Here is a 26786-nt window from a genome sequence, read left to right on the forward strand (position 1 = left end):
TCTTAATATATCTACTGTATATCAATAGCATAGACAATAATGCTAGATATTGGTTTACCCTCATACTAGGCTGACATTTTAGCATGATTTACTTCATTTGATTATTCTGGCAAGTTGAGCATGTAACTAACTTGCTATCCTTAAATCTACCTGCTGTCAAAGATGGGTGTGCATTATTCCCTGATGAAACAATAACACGTTGATATAAACGCATAAGGTAGCCACTGGATTCAGAGAAAAATCCAACCAATCTTGTTTTCATTGCAACAAAAAAAAATGACAGCGACGGCCTTGCAAATCCCAGATGATGTTATCCTTGTTTCACAGTGACATTGTTGTGTGATACATACTGCATCTCTCTCTCTCTCTCTCTTTCTCTCTCTATCTCTCTCTCTATCTTTGTGTATTTTCCCTCCCTCCCTCCATCGTTTTCTCCAAAAAACAAAAACAAAAAGCCAGAGAGGTGACAGTGGGAGCCAGCGGGTGTTGTCCCAGCAGGATTATGGGAGGCACGTCCTGTGCCCTGCCTCGGGGTACAGCCCAGAACCCTGCCTGCACTACATCTCGCATCGTGAACAAGTTCATCCCCTATGCAGGTCTCACTCTCTCCAAAATATTCCCTCTGACCTGCTTTAATTGAAAAGTAATTCTTCATTAAAGTACTACAATTTTCAAACGACACTTCCAACTAAATGAAGGGCTCTAGTCGATCTCTAATGCTGAAGTGTTACGGATTCCGCAATAGAAATGTTGAGGACATTTCTGATTGGGCCGACATATGCAGTGTTCACTATGAATAAAGTCTCCACTAAACATTCAACCACGCTGTAAAGCTGAACTTCCGCAATGCAAATTAAATAGAGCCCTATATAGTACAGCCATGTTGTTTCCAATTAAAGCCTCAAAGAAAATGCATTAATATGTACAGCGCATCATACATTGCAAAGAAGGGGACAATGAGTGGTGGCTGTATGCAATGATTTTAACCTCACTCAAGCGCCCGTTAAATAAGGAATCATTGAAGACTGACTGCAGCTGCTGGATATAGACACGTAGACAAATGGATGTACCACAACCAGTTATTTAGGTAAACAAAAGAATCACAAAGACAAAGCAGCCAACCAAAAAAAACAACCGAACACTCAAGCCAGACAAAACAACCACAACCAGCCTGCAAATTCTTTGATCCTTCACCTTCAACTTAACCAAAGTTCAGTAAACAACGAGCCAGACAAAAAAAGCACAGTATACCTTTTTCTCAGCTCTTTCCCACTCCCATCCCCTCCCCAACCAACTATCTCCCCCCTCACCTTCACCACAGGCCAGTAGTGGGGCTGCCCCAGCAGCTTGACAATGGCAGGAATACCATAATGCAGCCGCACAGCATTCTGGGCCAGCTCGGCGTCCTGGTGGCGTGATGTCAGGTGGCGCAGGGCGCAGACGGCGGGCTCGGCCACGTCCTCCTTTTCTCCGGCCCGCAGCACAGCGTGGATGAGCGCCTCAACGCCGCCGCACTGCGTGACCAGGGCCTTGTTGCGGGAGTTGTTGCAGGTGAGGTTGGACAGGATCCCTGTGGCGCACGTTAGCATGTTGACATCGTCCGAACCCAGCTGTCCCACTAACACCTGCAGCAGGCCGTCCAGACCCTCCTACAGACAGACAACGGGGGAGGTAGGAAGAGAGGCGGGGATTGAGAATTCTATATTTGTCTTTGTTTGTTCATTATATGTTTTACTGTAGAACTCCAACTATGTTACTGTCTCTGTGGAACTCGATGGTACTGTCTTTAACAGGGGAGAACGACTGCCTCATTGAAGCCACAGAAGTTCAAGGCCGATCGCGGGAGAAAACAGGATCTCCCATTATAGAGAATGGAAAAATGTCAATCTTCGTGGTCCGTCTTCATATAAATAAATAAATGTTTTGAAGACAATCATGGTACCAATAATTGTTTTTCTAACACACCAGATGTACAGTATGTCCTTGAACCGATTATTTTAAAATCACACAGAGAAGAATTTAGTTTGCGAACGGCAGCCTGCCGTACCCTGTTCGGCCTTCAACTTGAATTACTCAATGAAAGCGGGCAGCACGGAGCTAGCCTGCAACGTCACTTCCTGAATTAGCTCAAACTGTGCATGTTACATCTCCATGAGGCGCAATCTTAACCGACTTAATTTGGATTTCAATGCGCTATAGAGTCTATAGAGTTTCATTCATATATATAGTCATTGGTCTTTATAAACTCTGTACTATCTCTGTATTACTCTATGGTACGGTCTCTGCGGATTCAAAATGGACTCCTGACCTCTTACCTGTTTAGTGGCAGCATCAGACAGGTTCCTCAGGGTCCAGAGGCAGTTCTGTGTGAGGCGCTGACTGGAGCCAGTCAGGTGCTGTCCCAGGGCTTGCATGCCTCCTGGAAGGATGAGAGAGGGAAGGTTAAATGGCTCTTTTATGGTAAGGATGAGATAACAAACACACGCACAGACACACACATATGTACGAACACACACATAACACACACCCTCCCCAAAAACACACACACACTCACCAGCTTCCACTATGGCGGGCTTGTTGCTAGGGCACACTGAGAGAACTTTAAGCACACGGCTGGTGGTCCACAGCAGTTTCTCATAATTATAGTTCCTCATGATGAAGACCAGCCCCTCAGGGCCCCCATTAGCTAGGATGATAAGCTGAGAGGAATAACAATGAAAACACTGTCATATACAATTAAATATCGTTACAGAGTTTGGACATTACATTACATTGCATTATGAATTGTCTCACATATGATTGTTAGAGTAATAATAGCAGTATGTGTATTTGATTTAATTATATTCACTTAATGTTCAGCATATTACTGATGTAATAGAGGGTACATTACTAACACCATACAAGGTTTTACATTTGCTGCACCAATGCAGCTGCAAGCAGCCAGTGGTAAGGACATGTACAGTGTGTGAGTGCTTGTATGTGTGCATGCACACACACACACACATCACGTGCATATACACCCTTGCTCTCCTGCAGTGCAGCTGCAGGTGGCACTAAAAGGGATCACGCTTATGCGTGATCCCTTTTAGTGTGCCAGACCTGCAACTACACACACACACACACACACACACACACACACACACACACACACACACACACACACACACACTGTGTGAGTAAAATTGCAAGATTATGTCATAATGCTGTAATTGCATCACAGGGTTGTTTAATGCAACAGAATAACAGGTTGTTAGAACTCTCATCTGTGTGTGTTCTACTGAGGATGGGCCTCTGGAAGATTTATGATGTCTTTGGGTTATACCGCATTCCACAGCATGAGTTAATGTTTCTGTTCTATAAGGTACCAGGGAGAGATGACTCCAGGGCCAGACCCTGGTCTCTACACAATCAAATACTGTCTGCTGTGAATTATAAGTATCTTTCATACAAATCTTCACCTTGTAACCCATTCCATACATCTGTTGTTTGTCATGTAGACTGAAGGGGGTGTATCTTGGCTATAAAAGACCTTTGTACCTTTGTCTCGGGGCTCTCAACGAATCATCTGAGGGTGATTCGTCGACCAGTCATCATTAACGTAGAGTACTCAATCGATTCACTTTATATGTGTGTGTTGTATTGACCTGCTCTCTTACTAATAAGTGAATAAAGATTTAGTTGAAGTATAACTCTGACTTGTATGATAAGTTTGTCTCTCCTCAATTGATAGTAAAGAAATTAACCACCACAACACACACACACACACAGTCCCCTGGCTGCAGTGAAGATGCAGGTAGTCCGTGCCAATACCACTATGCCAAATATGATGGCTCAAGCATTATCCACAAAGACCCCCCCCCCCCCCCACCACACACCTTGCTCTCCTGGTTTCCGTAGGAGAGCAGCTGCAGGCAGTCAGTGGTGATGGCCAGGAACTTGGGGTTGCTCTTCTTCAGCAGGGGCACCATCCTCTGCAGGCCGTCGGCCAGGCGCACCGCCATCTTGGCTCCCTCCTGATGCAGTAGCAGGTTGTGGAGGGTGGTGATGGCATAGAACAGCACTGACTCCATGGGAGAACTGAGGGAAGAGGAGAGGGGAGGGAGGGGAGAGGGAGAGGGAGAGAAATAGGGAGAGTAGGTTGAGAAAAAGAGAGAGGCAGAGGAAGAGAGGGAGGTATGAGAGAAATTAGCATGACCTTTCTTTTCCCAATTAGTTCCCTCTGAATTTAATTTGCTTGAATTTGTTAAAAAAAAATGCCCTTGCTGCTCTTTGTATCATTAAAAAGCACATATTTTTCTATCGTGAATCTGCATCTAAGTCCCTATTTGACAGTCTTGAACAGGTAGGTTTTTCCATTTGTATTTATCTGAATTATGTGTCTGAATTAATTAAATGTCTTGATTTAGTTTCTGTCTAATGCCTCCTAGACTGTTATACAGGGTTTATACTGTGTGAACCGAGATAAAGAGACTCTCTACCTCTATGAGAAATAAATATGAAAAATGGCCACCACTTATCGTGAAGTTAAAATGAGCCTGGTGGTCAGGTTGAAATGATGTGCAGACCAGTTTGGCCAAGTTAATGAGCACAGCATGACACCTCATTTCGGATGGGTAATGATGTGATATGCTAATATCTTAGCCTGCAGGCAGTTGTGGACATGGTGGTGGGGATACACACACATAAGCATGTACGCACGCACACACACACGCACATGCTTGCATACATGCAAACACACACACACACACACACACACACAGACACAAATTAGTACACACAGCACGTACACAATTGCAGATGCAGAGACAGGCCAGAACAGTGCGTGCCTAAATCACTTTATTTCTAACATTGAATTTCATCTGACGAGTATATATTTTTCTCTCTTTCACCCCCTTGCTTTTTCTCTCTCTATCTTTCACTACTTCACTCCCAATCAAACCACCAACCTACGATGCCTATAAAAATATAAATCCATCACTATCCATCCATCCATCCATCCATACATACATACATACATACATACATACATGCCTATTCACCCCAACCAGTCCATTCCCCACTTTAACCATAAAAGTATCCAAACATCTATCGATCCTTCTATCCACCCATCCATCCATACCTACTCCTTCACATTACCAAGAATTTATCCAAACATCTGTCGATACTTCCCTCCCTCCATCTATCCACTCCCATCTACCCCTCAACATCCATCCATCCACCCACTAATCCCTCCCTCCTCTCCTACCTGAGCATGCGGACCAGGGCGGGGATGCCTCCGGACTTGAAGATGGCGAGCAGGCCCTCTCTCTGGTGGGACAGGCTGTGTAGGACGCTGGCAGCACAACGGGCTGTCTCCATGTCTCCCGTGTTCTGCATGGCCCGCACCACTGCCGCCACCATCTGGGGGGACTGCATCAGCACCCGGCGAGACGCCTCTTTCCGCGTCAGCTGGTTCACGATCATGGCCGCCTTGTTGACCACCACCTGTGGGGAATGAGACAATGCATAATTGTGAATTTCTGTGCATGCAAAATGGTGGCATTGGGTTGGGACCCATTGTTAGGTCTGCACATTTCTTTAGGGTCATGGCTTTAAGGCATAGCTGATTTCAAACGTTGCACTTCAGCAATTCATTGGTTGATTGAACATAGGCATTGATAACAAGATTCAGGAACAGACCACGCCTTGAGCTTGAATTGTGAGTAGAAGACAGAAGGACTAGGGTCCATCATGACTTTCAATCATAATAAGAACTAGGCTTCAACACAAGCAATGTTGTACACTGAATCCTTTAAGGACAGCTGAAATGATGTTAAATGACAATATAAACCTATTGAGGATTTGTTTCTGGGGTAGTCCTAATCTGTGTCCAATCTAACTGGCTCAGTCACGACCTTGACAAGCACAGCCACAGTCACAGAGAGGTAGGAGCTAGTCAAGCATGGAACTGGTTCAATGCTAGTCAGTAGGACGGTGCTCAAGTGTGAGGAGGAACAGCACACAACAGTGACAGAGTCAATGTCACTATTAAGGACATAATGGTACTTCTATAGTACAAGAGATACAGTGCCTTCAGAAAATATTCATACCCCTTGACTTATGTTGTGTTATAGCCTGAATTAAACATTGATTAAATAAAACAATTTCTCACCTATTTACACACAATACCCCTTAATGACAAAGTGGAAACATGTTTTTAGAAATGTTTGCACATTTTTTGAAAATGAAATGCAGAAATATCTCATTTACATACTTTCTAGAAGCACCTTTGGCAGCGATTATAGCTGTGAGTCTTTCTGGGTAAGTCTCTAAGAGCTTTCCACACCTGGAATGTGCAACATTTGCCCATTATTATTTTCAAAATTCTTCAAGCTCAAATTGGTTGTTGATCATTGCTAGACAACCATTTTCAGATCTTCCCATAGATTTAAGTCAAAACTATAACTCGGCCACTCAGGAACATTCACTGTCTTCTTGGAAAGCAACTCCAGTGTATATTTGTCCTTGTGTTTTAGGTTATTGTCCTGATGAACTGTGAATTAATCTCCCAGTGTCTGGTGGAAGGCAGACTGAACCAGGTTTTACTCTAGGATTTTGCCTGTGCTTAGCGCCATTCTGTTTATGTTTTATCCTGAAAAACTCTCCAGTCCTTAACGATTACAAGCGTACCCATAACATGATGCAGCCACCACTATGCTTGAAAATATGGAGATTGGTACTCAGTAATGTGTTGTATTGGATTTGCCCCAAACATAACATTGACACATTTTTTGCAGTTTTACTTTAGTGCCTTGTTGTAAACAGGATGCATGTTTTGGAATATTTGTATTCTGTATAGGCTCCCTTCTTTTCACTTTGTCAATTAGGTTAGTATTGTGGAGCAAATACAATGTTGTTGATCCATCCTCAGTTTTCTCTATCACAGCCAATAAACTCTGTAACTGTCACCATTGGCCTCATTGTGAAATCCCTGAGTGGACTTGGGCTGTTGCAGTGACCATGTTACTGCCACACAGGCAGTCATGAGTCGTGACCACAGTAAAATTCCACGTGACTATTGAGTCACAGTAATCTCATTTTATGCCCTCTGGACATATTTGGTAGCACCCAATTTGCAAACTACCATCAGGTCCTAATGGTCTGGTACTCAGGCCTCTGCTGTCCCTCTAACCACTCTGACATCCATTAAAATGCTTCGAAAAAACACATCAAACACTTATCATCAAAACAGTTGGCCTAGCATACTTTTAAAACTCACCTCACTGTGATGATTAATTTGAAGAAAGAAGTTCAACAGCAGGTTGAAACAGTGTAAACGTGGTTGTTGTGGATGCTGTTTCAAAGCCTAACACAAGGAAATGGACAGCCTTTCTAAGGTGATGATTCACTCAAAACACTCATAGGCTTATGAGCCCAAGCCCGGGAAAAAAAAAACGAAATTAAAATGATGATTGTGCCGTTATACAACACATAGCCTAGAGCATATTACGCATGGCAGAAAAACATAAAAAAACACTGATTTAAGACGTCTTGGTACATAATTGTTCTAGCCTATGCTCCAAAAGTAAACGCATTTGAGTAATCGCCTCTGAGTGTGGACTGTATTATTATTCATACTGGATGGACTGGTTACCTAATGCTACTCTCCAAAATGTATATCCACGAGTCTGGGAGAGAACATATAGCCAGCCCTAGGCGATGCTGTTGGTTCATTGTTTGTGCAGGGCGGCTTACCCAGACAATTAGTGAATTTGTATTTGATTTTGAATAGACTAGTAATAGGGATTTTGAAAAAATATTTTCATAATTAATTGAGTGTCACATTACCTTCAGCTATACAGAATATCTCACCACCATGCACTTCCATCTCCTCCTCTCTCTCCTTTATCCTTTCTTGGGCACGCAGACGGGCAGTCAACAGTTGTTTTGTTGCAAAAAGACGTTACTATTGATGTTCCCGAACAGATTTCACTTGGTTTCCCAAATTAAACACTGGGTAGCTGCAGGAACAAGGCTTGAAAGCCCATGGTATATAGAGTTTGGGCGGAATATCTCCTGTCGGGCAGCGATAGCATGCTCCTCAAACTGTGGTTGACGCGTGGAATGAAACAAGTGTTTTTATATTTATTTCCCAGCTGCTCATATTAACCCTTGTGTGGTGTTCGGGTCTGTTGACCCATTTTCAATGTTAACTAAAAGAAAAATCATACTATTCATATTTTGGCTCATTTTCTGTGAAGAACATGTAAAAGAACACATTTTCATTGAGAGCACACTGTGCATCCCCCTACAAATGTATATTACATATGTGGTGTTCTGGTCCACTGGACCTGAGGGTAATAAAAGTGTGTAAAAGTGTGTTTGTAGGTGAAAACAAGTCAAATTTAAACAAAAAGTTTTGCTGTGTGCCTTCACTCTGTCTTCCTCCTCCCTGAGCGTGCTGTTTCAACATAGCACCAAGAACCTGTCTGTCTCTCTCCCTGTCTCCTGCTTTTCTTGCACTCTTTACCCTTTGTAGTGTGTGCAACTACACAATGACTTGTGGGAACCTGCACAGTGTTATTACAATACATTATTTTTTCGATACACTGTAAAAAAATCTGTATTTTCCCACACTCAACACCAGCCAAGTGCAAATTGGGGGGAGGCACACAACAAATAAATAGCTTTGCATGTGTGGCTCCCTTACCACAATCAATCAGTATGGCAAAAAGAATCTCTGCTCAGAGGGACTTAGCCATTTGTTTTGCAGAGAGAGAAGCTAGTGTGGAAGAAACGTCTTCCACTTTGAAAGATGAAGTATTTTCAGAATATTAGGATCATGTCTCTGTCAATTCGGAGTTTGACAGTGAGTTGGAAGAAGACGATGAGATTGACCCTCAGTCAGCCCCAGGACCAGCCCGTCAGCAACCAGCCCCAGGAACAGCACGTCAGCAACCAACTCATCAGCAGCTTGCAGGCGGAGAAATATGGATGTAGAAAAGAAATTGAATGGTCTTCTTGCCCAAGGAATGAGCTACCCGCATGGCTGCCAATGTGATAAGGATGCAACCAAGGTCGACGCAGATGGCGGTCACTCATGGGCAGGACATAAAAGTCTTCTTTTGAACGGTTCATCCCAAACACCAACCAGAAAATCATTCTGGACTGCACTAATTTGGAGGGATGGCGTGTTTTTGGAGAGAGATGGAAGGAGATGAACCAACTCATTTACATGCATTCTCTGGGGTTCTTATCCTTGCTGGTGTTTTCAGATCCAATGTGGAATCAACAGAATCCCTGTGGGATGCAGAAACTGGCAGAGAACCTTTCCATGCAGCAATGTCTCTGGAAAATTTCCACATTATTTCCAGGATTATCCGCTTCGATAACCGAGACACCAGACCAGCTTGGCGGCAGAGAGACAAGCTAGCTGCAATCAGGTCAGTGTGGGACAAGTGGGTGGACCACTTTCCCCTATTTTACAACCCTGGGTCCAACGTTACTGTTGATGAGCAGCTTATGCCATTTAGGGGCCGCTGCCCCTTCAAGCAGTACATACCGTCTAAACCTGCAAAATATGGAATCAAGATCTGGGCTGCCTGTGATGCTGCTTCATCATATGCGTGGAACTTGCAAGTGTATACGTGGAAGCCAGATGGAGGAGCCCCTGAGAAGAACCAAGAGATGCGGGTTGTCCTGGACGTGACACAGGGACTCCGTGCCCACAACATCACATGCGATAACTCATGAGTACGCTGCATAGGGATGGGAGAATCTGTGGCCAGGAACATAAAAAAACGGAAATCATAATTGATTACAATGCCACAAAAGGAGGGGTGGACAATTTAGACAAGCTGATGACTGGCTACAGCTGCAAAAGAAGAACCCTACGCTGGCCACTTGTGATATTCTTCAACATCTTGGACATCTCGGTGTACAACGCGTTTGTCATCCAGATGGCATTGAACCCAGATTGGAACAGAGGGAAGCTCCAGAGGAGAGGGCTCTTTCTAGAGGAGCTGGGCAAGGCATTAGTAAGACCTCAAATCCAGAGGAGGCAACATATCCCAAGGACCCCAATTCTGGAGCCATCATTAGGAGGATTCAGGTGAAGGATGCTGATGCCCCATCCGCCCGACCCACAGAACCAACAACTCCAATACCAGAAGTAAGTGTGAGTGATGTTGTTGCATTTGTGTGCGTCTGACTCTCTTACCTTGGCCTGCTGTAGCTATATAATATATGTGAGTGAGATGTTAGTACAATTCCTGAACTAAGTGTTTTCATCCTTCTAGATTGCAGCCGTTAGCAACAAGAAGAAGCACTGCGATGTATGTGGACCCAAGAAGGACAGGAAGACACAGTACACAAGCATCAAGTGCAATAAATACATTCGCAACACATACACAGTCAAACTCTTTCCCTCATGTGGTGTAGACCGGCCTTAATTTGTGTTCAATGGGGCTCATTTATCATTTCCATAAAATACTGCATGTAAAATTTGTCCTTCCAATTTGTTCAGTTCCAACCAACAAACATCAATAGTGATGAAAACCTTGTTTCATTTATATTTGTTCGAGATAAACACGATTTATTCCACCCATGTCTTGATTATAATAGATCTTTGTTTACAAAAATCACATTTTATAAAAAATAATAATAATTGCGCCTTTATTGATAAATGTGATCTAGAAGAGGTAAATGGCAAATATTAACCATGTATGCTGTCTATATTCCTTGTAATTGATATAAGTCAACATCTAAGTATTAAGTATTTTTACGTAAATTGTTATGGCTGTATTGTTTTAAAAAACCCAATAATGTTGTAGGTCCATCAGACCTGCGAACACTGGGTGAATAACAAAAACATGACCACACAATTACAATAACGTAGTCCTACAGTAGGCCAACTCATATTCTGTTCTTCTGAAATACATTTTCTTCACATCATAATGATTATTTCGAACTGACTAAAATAAATAATGGATGCGTTGCGATGGTGTATTTTAAATAGATGTATTAGACGCTTGTTAAATGTAGATGTTTCCAAGGCGTGCGCATCAGCAGCTTGTACGTGTGGAGGCCTGGAGATGCTAAACATGTTAATGTTAATTAACGGTAAATTACCATGAGACCGGCAGTCTTTTGCATGACAATAACGGGCTGACAAATTTCATGACCGCCACAGCCCTAGGAAGGACGCCTGTTGTCTTCATAGTGACTGGGTAAATTGCTATACCATCCAAAGTGTAATTAAAAACTTCTCCATGCTCAAAAGGATATTCAATGTCTGCTTTTTTTTTTAACCCACTAACCAATAGGTGCTCTTCTTTGCAAGGCATTGGAAAACCTCCATTGTCACTGTGGTTGAATCTGTGAAATTCACTGCTCTACTGAGGGACCTTACATATAATTGTATGTATGGGATACAAAGATGAGGTAGTCATTCAAAAATCATGATAAACACTGTTATTGCACACAGAGTATGTAATTAATGTGACTTGTTAAGCAACTTTTTACTCCTGAACTTATTTAGGCTTGCCATAGCAAAGTGGTTGAATACTTACTGACTGAATACATTTCAGCTTTTCCTTTAAAAAAAATATATATTTCTAAAAACATAATTCCTCTTTGACATTTTGGGGTATTTTGTGTAAGCCAGTGACAAAAAAATGGCAATTTAATGAATTTTAAGTAAAGGGGTGTGAATAATTTCTGAAGGCACTGTACGTTAGATACACATAGTACACACGTTTATTTTACAATAGTCACTGGCTGAATCATTTCCAAATCAGCCTATTTGTTTAAACAGTGTAATAGAGTTTTATCAAAGATTGCTCCCAGCAGGCAGCATGAGGCTGTTGAGGGGGGGGACAAGGTCATCCATTGGAATGTCTTTAATCTAGAAATCAAAGACCATCTCTTCTATTTGATTAGCTGCATCACAAATTTATTAATACTGATTGAAGGTTCAGATTGCTTTTTTTAATAGGAGCACATTGGAAATAGTTGTTTAATGCATTCATGTGTTAACATCTGGCCTTTGTGAAAATTGGATTTATAACAAAGTTAACGTTTTTAACTCTTAGAGGTTAGTTACCGCGTCATCATCGGCCAGCAGCTTGGTGAGCTCGGGCACGGCGCGAGTGGCCAGCTCGGCGTCATCCTGGTAGTTAATGAGGTGGACGATGGCGGTCTTGAGGAGCTGCGAAGGCTCGGCTAGCCGCTGGACGTTGGTCTGCTGACCGGGGTCAGTCTGAGTGGACAGCACCGCCTCGCCCTCCACCAGGGTCTCTGGGAACATGGCCGCTCTCACCCGCTGGGCCCGCGTCAGAGTGTACTGGGCCTCCACCTCTGGTGGGAGAGAGGGATGAGAGAGGGATGAAAGAGGGAGGAGGAAGGGGAGATCATTGGATACGTGGATAGATATATCCATAGATAAGTGTTTCAAACTAGTGATAGTTTGAAAGTTGTTCTAGCACCTAGTCAGTGAGTTTTCAGAAGAAGAACCGTGCCTATTTGAAGACATGAAGCCAGTCCAAACTGGCCTGTGTACGTATGTGATGGCGTATGAGCGAGTGAGTGAATCACAGCATGATTATGGCATTGAATGAGTAAGTGTTGACCTATTTGTACAGACAGACAGAGAGAGGTGGAGAGACTGAAAGAAAAGCAGAGCAAGGGGGGAAAATGGAATGAGAGAGAAAGGGAGGGATGGGAAGAGAGAGTAGGAAGTGGGAATATGAGAGAAAGGGAGAGCGAGATAAATAACTTATACCTGTAGGGTTTTCCACCAAGGTGGTGGTGACGGCATACTTCTTGGCGCTGTACTCTGTGCCCTCATCATCTCGCACGGTGGTGGTGCCTGATTGGATGCCGGAGTCGTGGGCGTAGTACGTCTGCTGCCACTCGGCCACCTTCACTGACCCCTCTGCCTCATTCACTGTGAGGAGAGGGAGAGAGAGAAGAGAGAGAGAGGGAGAGAGAGAGAGAGAGAGAGAAAGAGAGGGAGGGGGAGAGAGAGAGAGAGAGGGCGAGAGAGAGAGAGCGAGAGAGAGAGAGAGAGAGAGAGAGAGGGGACAGGTTGGAAGAGTGACATAGCGTCTAAGTATCCCTTTTCACCATCCTAGACCCTGGATTAACCTTGTGACACAGTGGATATGTAAAACAGGCTATAGAAATAGTGTGATTGATTGACTGAGAGCCAGTGGTCTGTTGTCTCCCTCTGCACCACATTCAGACACTATACTTACGCTCAGCCACTCTGAAGGGACACTGAGTGGACGGTTGCTAGTGTGTTCTAGGGTACAGCAACACCTTTCTCCAAACTTTGGTTAATCAAGAAGGATTCTTAGCAGATTAAACGAAGCCAGCGAGTCTTTAACAAAATACTTACTTTGCATGGACATCATCACTGTCCACTCTCAAAACTGGCCTTTGGAGAAAACTTTCTGGAAGAAAGGAAGAAAGAGAAAGAGAGAACATTAGACCATGAATCATGGTCCTGTGTGGCTCAATTGGTAGACCATAAACCCTTGCAGCGCCAGGGTTGTGGGTTAGTATCACTACTGTAAGTCGCTCTGGATAAGGGCGTCGGCTAAATGACATAAATGGAAAACGACCTTCAGAGAGCTAATAAATCTGAAGAAAAACAAAAACTAATGCATCCAGAGCAACTATACATTACAATGCCCATATTGCTGCGGGAAAACTCAAGTAAAAACAATGGAGCATCTACTGTAATAACTCATTGTATAACAACTAGACTATTATCTGCCTGGTAACAACTGAAAAGTTCATAAAACATCTTCGGCTGTTGATTTGTTTCATTGAGTCCAATGCACCCATGTAAGTGAGGCACAACTAAACTAGACACTCCAAACCATGTAAAATGTCACATTAATGTCAATATAATATTAAGTGTCCCCATAAAATCGAACTAAGTTTGTGCGTCCCCATAAAATCTAACAAAGTTTGTGCGGCACGACAGTAAGGACTGAGAGTGGCGTAAATGGGACAGACTCCATATCCCGTCCCTACGGTACAGCCCGGCCCAACTACTGCAGGGTGGGTGGGGGGGGGGGGGGGGGGGAGAGACGGTGACATTTAAGAAGTGGTGAGCGTCACTCCCTGAAAAGGTTTCTCCTTTCCGTTCGCAGAACAATGCTTAATTCATGACTATAATTAGGCCAATGGTGGAGATGAGCGACAGAGGGAGGAGGCTGGCGGTGGTGTTGCAGAGAAATAATCCAAATGCATTTTGGGAAAAAGCATTGTCCCCTGCTGTTTGTGACAAAAATTCCCCAAGAGACATCAGAGAGCTTTTCTGCATGTTTGTCGCTGATGTAAATAGCTGCAAAGTACTCGCTGGAAGGAGCTTAATCAATTATTGACCCTAATTTTGGGTGGGAAATCTTTTTTTTCTTCTCTCCTCTGAGCTAATCAATGTTCGAATTGGCCATTCTGCCAAATAGCTCAGATCTATTTGTTAACCACTTACTGAGCAGCATATAAAACAAAGTGATAAATGCATGAGTGAGTGATCTAGGCTACTTGGAATGTGTGGTTGTGTGGAGCGCAATATGTGTGTGTTTGTGTGTGCGTGTGTGTGGGGTATGTCCACTGTCCAGATACAGTTGAAGTAGGAAGTTTACATACACTTAGGTTGGAGTCATTAAAACTCGTTTTTTAACCACTCCACACATCTCTTGTTAACAAACTATAGTTTTGGCAAGTCGGTTAGGACATCTACTTTGTGCACAAGATACAAGTCATTCTTCCAACAATTGTTTACAGACAGATTATTTCACTTATAATTCACAGTATTACAATTCCAGTGGGTCAGAAGTTTACATACACTAAGTTGACTGTGCCTTTAAACAGCTTGGAAAATTCCAGAAAATTATGTCATGGCTTTAGAAGCTTCTGATAGGCTAATTGACATCATTTGAGTCAATTGGAGGTGTACCTGTGGATGTATTTCAAGGCCTACCTTCAAACTCAGTGCCTCTTTGCTTGACATCATGGGAAAATCAAAAGAAATCAGCCAAGACCTCAGAAAAAAAATGTAGACCTCCACAAGTCTGGTTCATCCTTGGGAGCAATTTACAAATGCCTGAAGGTACCACGTTCATCTGTACAAACAATAGTACACAAGTATAAACACCATGGGACCACGCAGCCACCATACCGCTCAGGAAGGAGCGGCGTTCTGTCTCCTAGAGATTAATGTACTTTGGTGCGAAAAGTGCAAATCAATCCCAGAACAACAGTAAAGGACCTTGTGAAGATGCTGGAGGAAACAAGTACAAAAGTATCTATATCCACAGTAAAACGAGTCCTATATCGACCTAACCTGAAAGGCCGCTCAGCAAGGAAGAAGCCACTGCTCCAAAACCGTCATAAAAAAAACAGACTACGGTTTGCAACTGCACATGGGGACAAAGATCGTACTTTTTGGAGAACTGTCCTCTGGTCTGATGAAACAAAAATAGAACTGTTTGGCCATAATGACCATCATTATGTTTGGAGGTAAAAGGGGGAGGCTTGCAATCCGAAGAACACCATCCCAACCGTGAAGCAATGGGGTGGCAGCATCATGTTGTGGGGGTGCTTTGCTGCAGGAGGGACTGGTGCACTTCACAAAATAGATGGCGTCATGAGGATGGAAAATTATATGGATATATTAAAGCAACATCTCAAGACATCAGTCAGGAAGTTAAAGCTTGGTCGCAAATGGGTCTTCCAAATGGACAATGACCCCAAGCATACTTCCAAAGTAAAATGGCAAAATGGCTTAAGGACAACAGAGTCAAGGTATTGGAGTGGCCATCACAAAGCCCTGACCTCAAACCTATAGAAAATGTGTTTTGCAGAACTGAAAAAGCGTGTGTGAGCAAGGAGGCCTACAAACCTGACTCAGTTACACCAGCTCTGTCAGGAGGAATGAGCCAAAATTCATCCAACTTATTGTGGGAAGCTTGTGGAAGGCTTCCTGAAACGTTTGACCCAAGTTAAACAATTTAAAGGCAATGCTACCAAATACTAATTGAGTGTATGTAATCTTCTGACCCACTGGGAATGTGATGAAAGAAACACTGAAATAAATCATTCTCTCTACTATCATTCTGACATTTCACATTCTTAAAATAAAGTGGTGATCCTAACTGACCTAAGACAGAGAATTTTTACTAGGATTAAATGTCAGAAATTGTGAAAAACTGAGTTTAAATGTATTTGGCTAAGGTGTATGTAAACTTCTGACTTCAACTGTATGTGTATCTGATACTAATCTTGTTCGAAGCGAGATATCTAAAACTCATTATGCTAGCCTGTATATAAACCACATTTTCTCCATTCCGAATGAGAAATAGCTAACAAATGATGACAGATACACTCTCTTTAACTGAGCTTAAACTGACTGGAAGGCAGACGGAGAACAAAACAAATGAGCAAAGCGTAACTGCTTTTCTCTAGGCATGGAAAACGGCTCATACATTTCATCATCACCCCCTTCACAACGTAATGAAGTGTTCCGTGTGACTGACAGGTAGATGAAAGACCTCCAGTTTCCACACCAACCACACAATCACCCATAGAGCCAATGAGTGAGGGCCTCGATCCGCACCCACACTTAGAGATAATGCAGCCTGTCTGTCTGACACAAAATGGCAGGGTGACATGAAAACAGAAGCATAACTCATAAAAAGCAGATTTGGACATTTGGACTGTCATAACAGGCTTTCAGAGAGCCATTTTCTCAAGTTTACCGTTCGTTGTTCACCTCAACGGCACCTTGAGAGAAAAAACCTGAATGTTATTTCTCGATATGAAACATTTAGAAATCTCCACAATTCTCTTTAGCACAAGGGTGTTTTTGACAGAAGCCGTCATTCTTAAGTTTGTTTCTGTAATCTCTACGGACACGCCTTTTTCTCACAACCTCTTTTTCCTATCTCTCTGTCAATCCATCCCTCATGTTCTCTCTCCAAGGACACCTAATCTCTTTGCTCATTTTCAGCAGCACCATTAAACTCCCTATGTTGTATTTTCTCAATCGTTCCTTCAACCCTCTATTAAAAAAATTACTTTTCCTTCAAATGTTTTTTCCCTTTTTCCTCTTTCCAAACCTCTGTTCCTCTCTAAAGTCTCTTTCTAAAGTCACTCTCTCTCTCTCCCTCTCTCGTTCTCCATTTATTCTGGAGAACATAAAAAACAACTCCACCATTCTCTCACTGTCGTTGGGACACACGCAAGGCTTCTGGGAAATAGCTTTTTTTAATTGTTGTTGTTATGATGCCACAGAGCCTGTTTTCCACCAAGTCATTAATCAAACTGGCCATGGAGTGTGTCATGTTGATGCACGCACACACGCACATGCACACACACACACAAGCCCCAAGAGCTAGTTGGTCTAGCCAACGGTGGCCAGGGGTGATATTTAGTTCATTAAAAAGCACTTAAAAACACTGGTGGAATTCAAAATGGCTTTTTACAGAACTGCCTTGAACTAATGAAATAATACACTGTTTGCATATTACTCTTAGATGAACATTCTTCATTAATGTTCATTCAGTTTATCTGAAGGCTTTGGTTTGGTTCAAAGGGCAAAACCTCCTCTGTTAACCCTGCTCTCTGATTTAGAAAGAGAAGGATAATTTTATTTCCTTTTACATTAGAATACAACTGTGGTACTACTTAAAGTAGGCTATAATACACATACTGCTGGGTTTAATCTTGGTCATTTGTTTTGAAGAGTATTAAGTGTGTGTGTGTGTATACGTGTGTATCCTCATAGGTCAAGGACAGAAATAACCAGGGCAGGAAAGAGCAGAAGACAGGAAATTCCTGTTTTCTGTCCATTGTCCCAGTGAAGGTCATGATTATATTCATGTAATCTCTTTTTCTCTTTCCTTTTCTCTATATCCCATTCTTTCTTTCACCTTTATAAGTCCCCTGCTTGCTTTCTCAATAATTCTTGGCTTCTCTCCTTGTATGTTTCTACTTCTCTCTTGTATTCATCTCACATATCAATTTCTCTCTTTCTCTCTTTCACTCACACACACAGTACATCAAGGATGCTGTTGCCAGGGCTCTCAGGCGCAGGAAGGATGTTTTTGGACGGCGCACAGCTGAACAATGACACACCAGCAGATCTGCCTTCTTCTATTTGACCTCAAGGGTCTGTGCAAGTTTGGCAGTCTGCGTTTGTGTGTGCGTTTGTAAGTCTTAGGTCAACAGATTGTGTGTGATGTGTTTGTATGTGTGTAAGACGTATTGATGTTGATGACACACAAATGTATTGATGACTGACTCACGGGTCCTTGGTACTTATACTTCACTGTGGATCAAAATGTGTGTAGGTGACTGACAGTGAGTGTGTGTGTGTGTGTGTGGGTGCAGACAAGGTCAACGGTCACCCCGTCTCTCCATGACTGACTCATCTCCGGGATCTGATAATGAGATGACAGTCTCTCTCTCTCTCACTCTCTCTAATCGCTATACACACTGGGCCATGCAGATGAAAGCAGCGGCCGTTTATTTGGCATCACAGTCGGCTGCAGACACGCCATGTTTGCCAAACTCCTGGAGTGGATCTGATGACACCGTCACTCCCCCCCGCCGGTCGCCCTCCAATTACAAACCCAGATAGTGTTCCCAACTTTCCTTCCCCCCATACCTGTGCTACTGATCTCAGACCTCTGAAAAGCTACTGCTGTTGCTGTTGTTAATTATATTTCTATGTTGTTGTTCCCCAGGGCAACGGGGGCCTTAAGTAAAAAATTGTTGCCCCCATCCCCTCCACCTTGCAGGAAATCATTTTAGTGGCCCAACTCTTGATGGTGCAGTGAAAAAAATGTTTTAGAGTTCATTTCCTGCAATTCTACACATTTTGCCATGGGGTGTAGAGTAAATTTTGCCATTTGATAACTAATTTCATTCAATTATGCTAATTTTAACATTGGGAGGAGATAAAAGTGTACAGTTCTACAACAAATTTCCTGCAACTCTACACATTTTCCCATAGGGTGGAGAGATTTTCTTTGCGGTTTTGAAGCTTATTTCCTGCAATTCTACACATTTTACCATGACTTAAGCTATGTTATGCTATCTGATAGAGAGTGACTAATAAAATCAATGGGGGCCCCCTGGAGGTCAGGGCCCCTGGGCACGTGCCCTACATGACCAGTCGATAATCCGACCATGATTAGTACACGCTTAGATAGCTGCCTAGACTAACTTACCAATAAAAAAATCTTAGCTGACATGGGCTAATTGAGTGATTATCCGTGACTGACATAACAAGATAAAAGCTGCTGATGCAAAACCACATTTTGAAACAGTACCTTGTGTATTCTACTATTCTAACTCTCAAAAGTAAGTTGAGACCATGACTGAGTCCCCCCCCCCCCCCCCCCCCCCCCCCATAAAAACAGTGCGAGAACCTAAGCGGTCGCTTATGATGGGCCTGTTGTTCCCTCCACAATGCTCTCCCACTGTTCCTAGACCTGTGAAAAGGTGCTGCTGCTGCTGTTATTCTAAGCTCACTGACACTCTCCCACTGTTCTCAGACCTTTGAAAAGGTGCTAGTGCTGTTCCTGTTGTTGTGCCCTCCCAGTCGCTCTATTCACCCACTGTTCCTAGGCCTGTGAGGAGCTGACTGCATGTTAAGTAGTGATCCCTTGTTCGGTGACTGACATTACAGTCATGACAGTAACACGTTGTACTTTGATAGGTCAGGCTGACCTACGTATTCCAGTGGAGACACAACCACCACACTGAGCTCCAGAGAAACCATCACACTGAGCTGCAAATGAGTTTGGAGAGTGGACGCTGTGCAGAGTTCTGCTTTTGTCCTCCCAACCTAAATAATTCAGGTGTTTACAACACCCTTCTGTCACCATCACCCTGACAGCAGTTCAAATGTCACTTAAAGGGATAGATCAGGTCAAATTTATATTTGAGTTAAATTACCCTTACCTGAGTTGTCTGAAGGCCATGGTGACAGAATCCACAAGAAGCCATTCGTTACTTCTGCCACGGCAACGAGTTAGCACCTTGTGTATTCTAGAGAAACCATCACACTGAACTCCAGAGAAACCATCACACTGAGCTGCAAATGAGTTTGGAGCGTAGATGCTGTGCAGAGTTCTGCTTTTGTCCTTCCAACTTCGTCAAAATTCATGAATATAAAACAGCCAAAACGATGTTAGCAATGCTGCACTACAAGCATTGTAAACACTTAAAACTATTATTTTTGCAGTATTAAGCGAATATTCCAATGCTCTGATAGTTCAATTAAGCCACTGCTGAGTTTGTTCACAGCTCTGGTAATCAATCTGTGAGTGCCCAATGGAATACAATAAACCTTTTATTGTACATTTTACAACAAAGAACAGAAAAAGATGCGGCGGTGCGACTACATGAGTAAAAAGTTCCAGTTTAAAGTGTAAAATGTTGGTCCCACGTTTCATGAGCTGAAATAAAAGATCCCAGAAATGTTCCATACGCACAACAAGCTTTTTTCTCTCACATTTTGTGCACAAATTTGTTTACATCCCTGTTAGTGAGCATTTCTCCATTGCCTAGATAATCCATCCACCTGACAGATGTGGCATATCAAGAAGCTGATTGAACAGCATGATCATTACACAGGTGCACCTTGTGCTGGGGACAATAAAAGGCCACAGATGTCTCAAGTTTTGAGGGAACGTGCAATTGGCATGCTGACTGCAGGAATGTCCACCAGAGCTGTTGCCAGAGAACTTAATGTTCATTTCTCGACCATTAGCTGCCTCTAACGTCGTTTTAGAGAATTTGGCAATACGTTCAACCGACCTCACAATCGCAGACCATGTGTAACCATGCCAACCCAGGAACTCCTAATATGCTAACTCCTGGCTGTGGCCTGACACCATGGGGCTTCAGACACAACTCAAGTTGTTACGTTACTACCTTATTCTAAGATGGATTAAATAAAAAGGTTGTTGTGGGGGTGCTTTGCTGCAGGAGGGGACTGGTGCACTTCACAAAATAGATGGCGTCATGAGGAAGGAAAATTATATGGATATATTGAAGCAACACCTCAAGACATCAGTCAGGAAGTTAAAGCTTGGTCGCAAATGGGTCTTCCAAATGGACAATGACCCAAAGCATACTTCCAAAGTTGTGGCAAAATGGCTTAAGGACAACAAAGTCAAGGTATTGGAGTGGCCATCACAAAGCCCTGACCTCAATCCTAGAGAACATTTGTTGGCAGAACTGAAAAATTGAAAAAGCCTATGCGAGCAAGGAGACCTATAAACCTGACTCAGTTACACCAGCTCTGTCAGGAGGAATGGGCCAAAATTCACCCAACTTATTGTGGGAAGCTTGTGGAATGCTACCCGAAATGTTTGACCCAAGTTAAACAATTTAAAGGCAATGCTACCAAATACTAATTGAGTGTATGTAAACTTCTGACCCACTGGGAATGTGATGAAAGAAATAAGTCATTCTCTCTACTATTATTCGGACAATTCACATTCTTAAAATAAAGTGGTGATCCTAACTGACCTAAGTTTTACTAGGATTAAATGTCAAGAATTGTGAAAAACTGAGTTTAAATGTATTTTGCTAAGGTGTATGTACATTTCCGACTTCAACTGTACATGTAGGTGTAAACGCATGATGTGTACAGAACTCCATGATCAGAATAGAAAAACTGCAATACTGTCAAGTCTAGTCACAGCCTAGGTCATCTAGAATCAGCTTGCCCTCCTCCAATGTTAACCTTAACTAGGATATAAAATGTAAAACTGGCCTTAGATCAGTGTCTTGAGGTTAACTTTGTTCTACTCCCACCTGTGACGACGAAGGCTTAATTATACACTTTAGTATTCCATATGAAACATTGGCTTGAAAAGAACATGTTGATTCCACAGCAACACGGCACTGCATGATGAAAGGCAATATGAAAGGTTTTAAAGAGAGTAGCTGGTTCAGTTCAGGGAAAGTACTTTTTGCTACTGGAGTTTCTTATTCCTCACAGTGAGACATTTACATAATCAGTTTGATATGAAATGATTACTGTGTATGTCAGTAGGCAGATTATGCAATAGTCATGTAAACACCCTACTCTGCTAGTCTTAGTCGGCGTAAGGTCAACATTGATGTAATTATACGGCAATTAAAATATCTGGTTTTCTAAGCAATCTTTGAAATTATGAGCACATATAAACACTTTAATTGGCGTTCCAGCTGTGTATTTCATATGCATGTGCTAGCACCAGCCGAGCGAGCCTACCTCTTTAGCACTGCCATCTGCCCGGCACAGTTGAAACCGGGATTCATCTGCGAAGAGAACACTTCTCCAGCGTGCCAGTGGTCATCGAATGTGAGCAGTTGACCACTGAAGTCGGTTACAACGCCGAACTGCAGTCAGGTCAAGACCCTGGTGAGGACGACGAGCACGCAGATGAGCTTCCCTGAGACAGTTTCTGACAGTTTGTGCAGAAATTCTTCGGTTGTGCAAATCCACAGTTTCATCAGCTGTCTGGGTGGCTGGTCTCAGATGATCTTGCAGGTGAAAAAGCTGGATGTGTAGGTCCTGGGCTGGCGTGGTTACACGTGGTTTGTGGTTGTGAGGCCGGTCAGACCTACTGCCAAATTCTCTAAAATTACGTTGAAGGCGGTTTATGGTAGAGAAATTAACATTAAAATCTCTGGGAAAAGCTCTGGTGGACATTCCTGCAGTCAGCAAGCCAATTGCATGCTACCTCAAAAATGTTGACATCTGTGGCATTCTGTTGTGTGACAAAATTTGTTGACAAATGTTTGAGTAGCCAGCGCAAGGTAATGCACATGCATGCTTAATCCGCTTCTTGATATGCCACACCTGTCAGGTGGATGGATTATCTTGGCAAAGGATGCTCACCAACAGGGAAATAAGCGTTTAGTGCATATGGAACATTTCTGGGATCTTTTATTTCAGCTCATAAAACATGGGACCAACACCTTATATGTTGCGTTGATATTTTTGTTCAGTATAGTTTTTACTTACAAACTTTTTGAGAAGAATCAAATATTCTTCAAAAAAAATAACATGTGGTAGAACATTTATTTTGATTGGTGAATTTCTACATTTATCAAAGTGCCATCAGATAGCCTGATTTCAGATGTATCCATGTAAACCGGATTATTAGGAAAATCGTTCTTCTTGCAAAGCATGTAAACATTTTAAACGAACTATTATATTAATCTGACTATCCACAATAATCACATTATTGTGTGCATGTAACCGTACTCAGAGAATATATTGTTTATAAGGGATAGACATATACTAGACGTCTCTTATATGTAAAGCCTTTACAAGCAATATCTTCACTTGCTCCCTCACATTTTTTCCACAAACTATAGAGGCAACTGTATGCTTTCCTTTTCTGACTTTACAGAATATTACCCACCTCTTTCTTTCTTTGCCCCAACCGCCATTTCTCTGTTCCCTCTCTCTCCCCATCCAACCAGATTTCTCTCTGAGAACAATATCTGCTGAGTCAAACTGCAAAACCTCTGCAGTATGTACTGTATCTCCCTCTCTCACAACTCCTTAATACCATCTGCTCCCTCCTCTCCCCACGTACCTCTACAGACTATAACCAAGCAGCACTCCCTTATCTTTCTATAAGGTATTTGCTGAGTTAGAGGGTATAGTTTGGCCGGGAGCTCAGGGATCTAAAGAGTCTTTAGTAAATCTGAGGTTACATATTGCGCTCAGCAGGAAGTGCCCTATAGGTCTATACATAGGTCTATATGTGGGTCAAACTTCTGTTGAGTGGGGTGTCTCACTTTAAACATTCGGGCCTCTGCTTATTAAAATCCTAAATGACTTGGAATGATCATTTCGAGATATTCCTAGAGAGCTAGCCTACCTATACAAGTGCACACAACATTTCCAGTTCTCTGCTGCCAATGACTGAAACTTATATCTCCCTCTCTAACTTTAAGCATCAACTGTCAGAGCAGCTTAACGATCTCTGTACCTGTACACAGCCCATCTGTAAATAGCACACCCAACTACCTCATCCCCATATTGTTATTTATTTATGTTTTGCTCTTTTGCACCCCAGTATCTCTACTTGCACATCATCATTTGCATATCTATCACTCCAGTGTTTAATTGCTAAATTGTAATTATTTTGCCTCTGTGGCCTATTTATTGCCGTACCTTCCTAATCTTACTACATTTGCACACACTGTACATAGATTTTTCTATTGTGTTATTGACTGTATGTTTGTTTATCCCATGTGTAACTCTGTGTTGTTGTTTTTGTCGCACTGCTTTGCTTTATCTTGGCCAGGTCGCAGTCGTAAATGAGAACTTGTTCTCAACTGGCCTGCCTGGTTAAATAAAGGTGAAATAAAAAAATAAAAATGTGTCTAGCTGAATCACCTCATCCTCTGCAAGTGGCTACACTCAGCAGTTAGCGAACTCCATAGGGTAGATGATCTAATATGAATAATCATCAATCAATACGGACTGATCACTATAGGACGGCGGGTGATCATTAACTGAAATGATGTCACTAATGTACATATGGCGATCGATGAGGGGATTAAACATGGTGGCACTCACAGAATAGGATAGGAGAATATTAGGAATTAGTAGACGTCAACGTAGCATCATGCGCTCATGTTTCCATGTGAACGAGAGCAGCATGGACTAGCATTCAAACTCAGAGGTAACAGCAGGGTTTAGGCTAATTTGTGCCATAGCTCAGCCCTATGCAGTATATTTTTAAAGCTCAGCCAAGGGCCAGGTGTCATAGGAAAGTTTCCAAATGAGTCGCGGAGGGTGAGAAATGATTTGAGCACAACAAAAAACTTCCCTGCTAGTGGTGAACTTTCTATGGATTTCAATGGAATGATGGGACTGACCAGATAGAAAGGAATTATGGTCTATTGTATTGGACCAACTAACCAAGACATTACAGCCAGGACTTTTTGCTCTCACTTTTATTCAGTTTGTTGAAAAGAACTGCCCTTCACACAAGCACGATAAAAGTGATGAGTTTGGTTGTTCAAAGGAGCTTTAGGAATACATTTCTGTAATAATGAGTTGGCATAAGAACTTAGTGTGCTACAAACTACAAAGCTGGCCAAATGTGAGAAACACAATAAATAAAGCGCCCCAAAAGGACAGTCAATTATTTCTTCCCAGTAATTTACAGAGACTTTGTTCCAGTAAGAGTAGTAGCGTTGCCTCACATGACTGGCTAATTATCTCATATCTGCCACGTAAGTGGGCACAGCTCACAAGGAACCGAGCACAAGGGAGATGAGGATACAGGTCAAAGAAGAGACCCGAAAACTTATTTTTCGGGTTCTCAAAAGGAAATGCCTAACCTCACATGCCCCCAAAGAGGAACAAATGATTTTCTATCCCTTTCTCCTAATCTTAAATTGCACTGGCAAGTGCTGTGCCCCGCAGAGATAAGGTAAAGAGACACCAACGGGCCAAATGTTTGAAGGCCAGGTAACAAATGGATCCTGTCACGACAGTGTCATAAATTAATTAGTTGGCCATTCTTCAGAATGCGCCCAGTTCCAGTTCCCAGCCAGACTCATCCACTAGACTAAGGGAACATCAAGAGGAGACTTTTTAATGAAGTGTGAAAAACTATTTCCGACTTTTTGTCAAGAATCGTAATGTTCCCCCAATGGGCTACTTAACGTTGGCAAAAAAAAAACAACAACTGCAGCTTTCTGTTCTAAAGACTTCAAAAAGTCCTGAAGCTGGTGGCTCAATTCAAAGACACCAGGCAGACAGACAGACAGTCTGGCTTTAAGCAGTTGAGAGATGCATCCCTCAACTTCAAACAGCCACCAAAGATTTGAGAAAAACAGAGCTACAGGGTGATCATCGAAAGTGAAAAATCCTATTATCATCCACTTCTGAAAACAGAAATGAAATGACGGCTGGCGTCAATTCAGCAGCGGTTTTAGAATCTAAATGTAGACCATAAAAATCCTTGGAAATCGGGATGCATTTTTGTGTGTGTGATGGCTGCGCCTTTGATGTCAACCTGGAAGCCTTGTTGGCTAATGAGGTGTGGGAAGGGGGCGCTGAAAGAAAAGACCTCCACTTATCTCCTGCCTGTATCCCAGCACAGCAGTTTCAGTACAACAGGATAACCAAGTCTGCCATGCACACACACACACACACACACACACACACACACACACACACACACACACACACACACACACACACACACACACACACACACACACACACACACACACACACACACACACACACACACGCACGTCTCTGTGGGGAATGAAAGCCTTTTCATCTTCAGTCTTCAGTAATCCGCTGCTATTAGCAGTGCTGAGTGGAGGGAGGGAGTCGCGTAGTGGTGCTGGGATGACGGATATGTGCCAGCATGGCGGTGACTGGTGATCCTGAGAGGCAAGCTGAGGCGGCAAATAGAACAATCCCTCTCATCTCGACAAGCTCTGCACATGGGACACGGAGAGGGAATTAATCCCTAGGAACCTCGCTAATTAATGAATGCAAAACGTATTTGAGCCTAACAAGACTTCAGTCATCATTGTCTTATCAACGCCTCCATCGCTCGTTATGAGTCTGCAAGCTAAGCTAATCATAGTTTCGAGAAATACTCTACATGAAGGTGCTGAGAATCACAGTATGGAAGAATGGATACTGAACGATAGCCTGTGTTTGGTTTGCTAAACTGCCATTGGACATGCAGTTATGGAAACGAAATGAGGTACACTCAACAGTAGCAAATTAAAGAGGG

At 42.7% G+C, this 26786-nt stretch overlaps 1 protein-coding gene across 2 annotated transcripts in view; it reads right to left on the bottom strand.

Moving 5' to 3' along the window:
* Nucleotides 1-26786, bottom strand: part of LOC115197121 (junction plakoglobin) — a 74509-nt gene that overhangs the window by 10220 nt on the left and 37503 nt on the right. For both annotated transcript variants that reach the window (XM_029758346.1, XM_029758356.1), the window contains exons 2-9: nt 13379-13433; nt 12761-12925; nt 12083-12336; nt 5246-5484; nt 3876-4077; nt 2555-2699; nt 2316-2419; nt 1311-1649 (exon numbers count right to left, since the gene is read on the bottom strand). In XM_029758346.1, the coding sequence (XP_029614206.1) occupies nt 1311-1649; nt 2316-2419; nt 2555-2699; nt 3876-4077; nt 5246-5484; nt 12083-12336; nt 12761-12925; nt 13379-13394 (1464 nt within the window). In that variant the 5' untranslated portion in view covers nt 13395-13433. The remainder of the gene's footprint in view (nt 1-1310; nt 1650-2315; nt 2420-2554; nt 2700-3875; nt 4078-5245; nt 5485-12082; nt 12337-12760; nt 12926-13378; nt 13434-26786) is intronic.

Source organism: Salmo trutta, chromosome 1 (assembly GCF_901001165.1).
Source record: "Salmo trutta chromosome 1, fSalTru1.1, whole genome shotgun sequence".
NCBI classification, from domain to species: domain Eukaryota; kingdom Metazoa; phylum Chordata; class Actinopteri; order Salmoniformes; family Salmonidae; genus Salmo; species Salmo trutta.